This window comes from Gastrolobium bilobum, unplaced genomic scaffold, assembly GCF_033153095.1.
Source record: "Gastrolobium bilobum isolate Gb01-03AN ecotype WA unplaced genomic scaffold, APGP_CSIRO_Gbil_v1 utg2530, whole genome shotgun sequence".
NCBI lineage: Eukaryota > Viridiplantae > Streptophyta > Magnoliopsida > Fabales > Fabaceae > Gastrolobium > Gastrolobium bilobum.
In genome coordinates, this window is record NW_026899712.1 from 580300 (window position 1) to 584497 (window position 4198).

At 31.6% G+C, this 4198-nt stretch overlaps 1 protein-coding gene across 1 annotated transcript; it reads right to left on the reverse strand.

Moving 5' to 3' along the window:
* Window positions 1–264: 264 nt before the first annotated feature.
* Window positions 265–3343, reverse strand: LOC133292877 (uncharacterized). Its single transcript, XM_061491362.1, has 7 exons — window positions 3166–3343; window positions 2905–3098; window positions 1955–2149; window positions 1784–1876; window positions 1606–1707; window positions 439–807; window positions 265–330 (listed from the first exon to the last, which is right to left on the reverse strand). The coding sequence occupies exons 1-7, from the start codon at window positions 3341–3343 to the stop codon at window positions 265–267; spliced, it is 1197 nt and encodes a 398-aa protein (XP_061347346.1).
* Window positions 3344–4198: the final 855 nt, after the last annotated feature.

Sequence of the window (4198 nt, forward strand, 5' to 3'; positions counted from 1 at the left end):
TAATGTTCTCTTATCTAATGAAGGGCATAACAACAATCATAGTAGAATATGTCTCACTATACTTGTACACATTCATAAAAGATGTAAAGTTGATTCAATGTTGTGTCAATGAGAAAGAGTAGCAAATTTACAATTATCCACAACAAAAAACACATAAAATAAATCCATTTTAAAACTCTAAAATTCATATGAATCTCTAATGATGCACTTATCACTTTACAGGACCCAAAACATAGCAAAAATATTGAATTCATATAACCCAATTCAAGGGTGATTACTATCTAATGAAGACCTTCCGCGTGTTGGGATAGCTTCTTCACTCCCTTCATCCTGTAAAAAACCAATTTATTGTACCTTTTTAGCATGCTTAAAAGAATGAGGCACTTAAACTAATAATATAAAGTTTAACATTAATAATAAAAATTATGAAATCATTACCATTGGAGTAGAAGTGGTACCAAACAAAGCATCCAATTCTGGAGGAATCTGTCCTTCCTTCATTCGTATATATGCAAGCATTACAGTCTGTAATGTCTTAAGGCTCTCCTCAGATGCTGCTAACTTAGTTTTCAATGAAATAACCTCTTCTTTTAATTGAGAACTTTCAGCTGAATTCGCACTTGAGAAAGTAGAGCCTATAGGATTGAATCGTCCACTTGTGGGTCCAAATGCAATGCTAGGAAGACCACCTAGGCCTAAACCACGTACACGACCAGAGTGCTCTGGGCCAAAAACTTTTGCAACGGCATCATTTGTTGAAATTTCAGTAGAATTAGTGCTTTGGTTTAATTCTTCATATATCTGATCCTGTACATAAACAGTATTATCATTTTCCATAAGTTCATGCATGTGTCAGTCTTTATTCTAATTTCTAAGGAGATATACTACAATAAAAGCTTAATCTGTAGGAAAAAATAGTCTCTGAAACTGTGAAAAACACTTCAACAAAGTACTGGAAAAAAATTCTAAAGAACAAAAAAAAAAAAACTAACTTTTGAGCAATTATCACATACGATATAATACTGAGAAATATAATATGCATTGAAGGCCAATATAGTTAAACCAACATTACAATATAGTAACAAGGAAACTTCTTTACCATAAAGCAAGTGTTGCAATAGATACACTAATATATAGTCCCACGACAGTCATGCATTCTCTACCCTATAATATTCTCTGTAATTTATTGTAATTATTGTAAAATATTTTATTACCATAGATTAGTTATTATTTTAGGCAATTAGTTATTTTAGATAGGTCTATATATTAGAATGAAGCCATATATAATAAAATTAATTCAGAATACTATTAGAATGATTCTCTCTCTAAATGTCTTGTTTTTTTTTTTGCTTCAGTCACACCCTAAAATGCTTATTTTTTTAACAAGCATAATGCTTTGTACTTCTCACATTTGATTAACGGAGTATAATTACTTTAGCATCCATAAATAACAAGCATAATAGACACACAAGAAAAAATCCCTACATAAGCACCGTTGGTAACTCGTTGAGATTTCCCAAGAAAATAAACATTCGCCAACTTTGTTTGTTTTTGTTAAACATCTTTTCTAATGAGTATATATTGCAAGTAAATTTCTAAACTTACCACTAAAGTTTTTGCCTCATCATTCGCATACGACCCATCTTTTTTCTTATGAGTTGCAATGTATAGCTCGCCTCGACTCACAGTGTGTCCGGTCTCTTCCTCCTATAACATATAGAAATCATATAAGCACAAATGTCAAATATATTAGATATAGATATAGAGAACACAAGTAATTTACCATCTCATGCCGTCTTCGGGACAAAAGTTTGGAACCCCCCGTGTGTGGAATAGTTTGTTTTTTTCTAATCTCAGCATTCTTCTCACATAATTCCTATGATATCAACAATTTATTAACAAAAAATGCAACTTTAAAAAATAATAACAAGCAACCACTATTTAATAGAATTACCTTATAACTTGGTTTCAAATGATAGTCTACAAATGATGACCATTGATCTTTAGGAACACCAGCAGGGACTTTTGCAATTAGTTGATCTCTAGGAAGGTTTAATTTCTCAACTGATTTCCATAATTTTGCCTTGCCGTTCCTAAACCTTCTTCCCAAGGTAAGTAGACAATAACGCTTAGCAATTGTTTCTGGAGCCTGAAAATGAAATAAATTCTTTACAAAAAGTATTAATGTTAGTACAATAATGATGGAAGTGAATAACTAAAATAAATAGAGCTATTAGTAAAAATAAAATGAAATAGAGCTATTTACCAAAAATATAAATAAATAAATATAGCTATTTCTGAAAAGTTGGTACAAGGATTTATTAACACTGCTCAAGTTCAAGGCAGGAAAAAAATGTCAATGCTTTATCAAACTTTGAGTGTTGTTTTAAAGTAAAGTATCAATCAATATTATCGAAACCAAACTATGAAAACTTTATATCAAATTGAAAACAGAATGAAGAAAAATATTATTTAAAAAATATAGATTTGAAGGCACAAAAACACTTATACTTGTTAAATTGGCTAGCACAAACTGTAAGTAAATAATTATTGTCTTCTTAAAGTGCACATTCCCTTAGTGTCCTACGTTTTGCTAAGAGAAACATAAATATTAGTTTTGAGGTTTAAAGTGTCAATAAAGCAAGCAAGTGTCAAAGAAGAGAAGAAAAAAATGAAAATTTCAACAACTTGAACAAACAAAAGTAGGGAAGAAAATGATTGAATATTCTTTGCATGTAAATCTTTAAATTGGATTGTTCTTCACCAGGTACTGCAATATATGAAGGATATTATGAAATATAAATGAAGGATCATAATCTTTTAATTAATTTGTACAATACAGAAAAAGGTGTATGCATATACCTTCAAACTTTTAAAGCATTATGTCTTGTATGAATCAAGTACTTTATCCCATCCTTCATAGTTAATGGGAACATTGTTGCAATCAGTGGCAATACGTCCACATACTTTTGACAAGAGTGTTGCAACTTCCCCATATGGTTGCATTTGCGTATCAAATGGCACTATTATGCGTTGACCATTCATCTCAAACATACCCGATGTGGTCAATTGAATTTTCTTTTCATTTCCTTCTTCATCTATTTAAACATATCCAAGTTAGCTTAAATGATAATATAATAATCACAACTAACCAAAAATTATTACCTATAGCTTGTAAAGTCCATTTCTTCTTAGACTCACGTCCTACATGAGATGGACGAACTGGGGGATGTGGTAGTTCGGTAGGAATTGATGAAGAAACAATGGTTTGTGGTGGCTCTATAGGCATGCTGGAACTTGATGATGCAACATCATTCCTTGAACGTTTTCCTTTTGGAGGCATGTCTAAATTGCTTTATGTATATAAGACAACCAATACACAAGAAAACTATTATCAATCCAATATTGTACAAAAATAACAACATAGTAAATAAATAAGGTTACGACCAACAAATACCAAAAAGGAAAAAGAGAGGAAGCAAATTGTAAGTTAGTTGAGTGGTTACTCACTCCAATTACTAACTTAGTATAACAGTAGAAGGAAATTTAAATACAAACTATAATATTAGATGCAAAAAAATTTCTCTTAGTGTATTGAATCTCAATTGTGTAATTTCTCATTTTGCACATACAAAGTTTGGTTTCAGATAATCCTTCTTAAACCACAAAGAAAGAACAAAGTTGCCAAATTGTAAATACAACAAAAAGTTGCCAAACTGTAAACTAAATCTCCTTGTAATTGATACCCTCCTTAACCATTTCTTGATTTCACTCGGACATATTTTCATCTTCAGGAAGTTGATTTTCAACATGGCTTATATTTATGAATTCATTATCAACGTCCTCCCTAGCCAATGTTATTGTGTCAGCTTCATTTGAGAATAAATTTCTCAGGTCTTGCTCTTGGTATGGCTCAGTTTCACAAATAACATCTTCCCCCATATCATACAAATCCCTTGGCATCATGTGAACAACAACACTCCAACCTTCATTTATCTCGTCATCCACATAATACACCAATTGTGCTTGTGAAGCTTCAATATATGGGTCATGCTCTTCACGTTCACCAGTGTGAATACATTTAGAGAAGTTCACTGAAGTAAATTGCCATGCATCTTTTCTGATTCCTCTATCACGTGTGGTATCTGCCATCGAAGATTGCTTCCAGAGGTTACATTGATACCATCCAGTTGCTTTA

Bases quoted from the DNA above. Each gene is read 5' to 3' on its own strand.
- LOC133292877 (XM_061491362.1), bottom strand. From the start codon at position 3,343: ATGCCTCCAAAAGGAAAACGTTCAAGGAATGATGTTGCATCATCAAGT. The intron at 808-1,605 runs GTAAGTTTAGAA...GTTTATGTACAG, and splicing joins ATGAGGCAAAAACTTTAGTG to GATCAGATATATGAAGAATT. The intron at 331-438 runs GTAATGATTTCA...GGTTTTTTACAG, and splicing joins GTACCACTTCTACTCCAATG to GATGAAGGGAGTGAAGAAGC.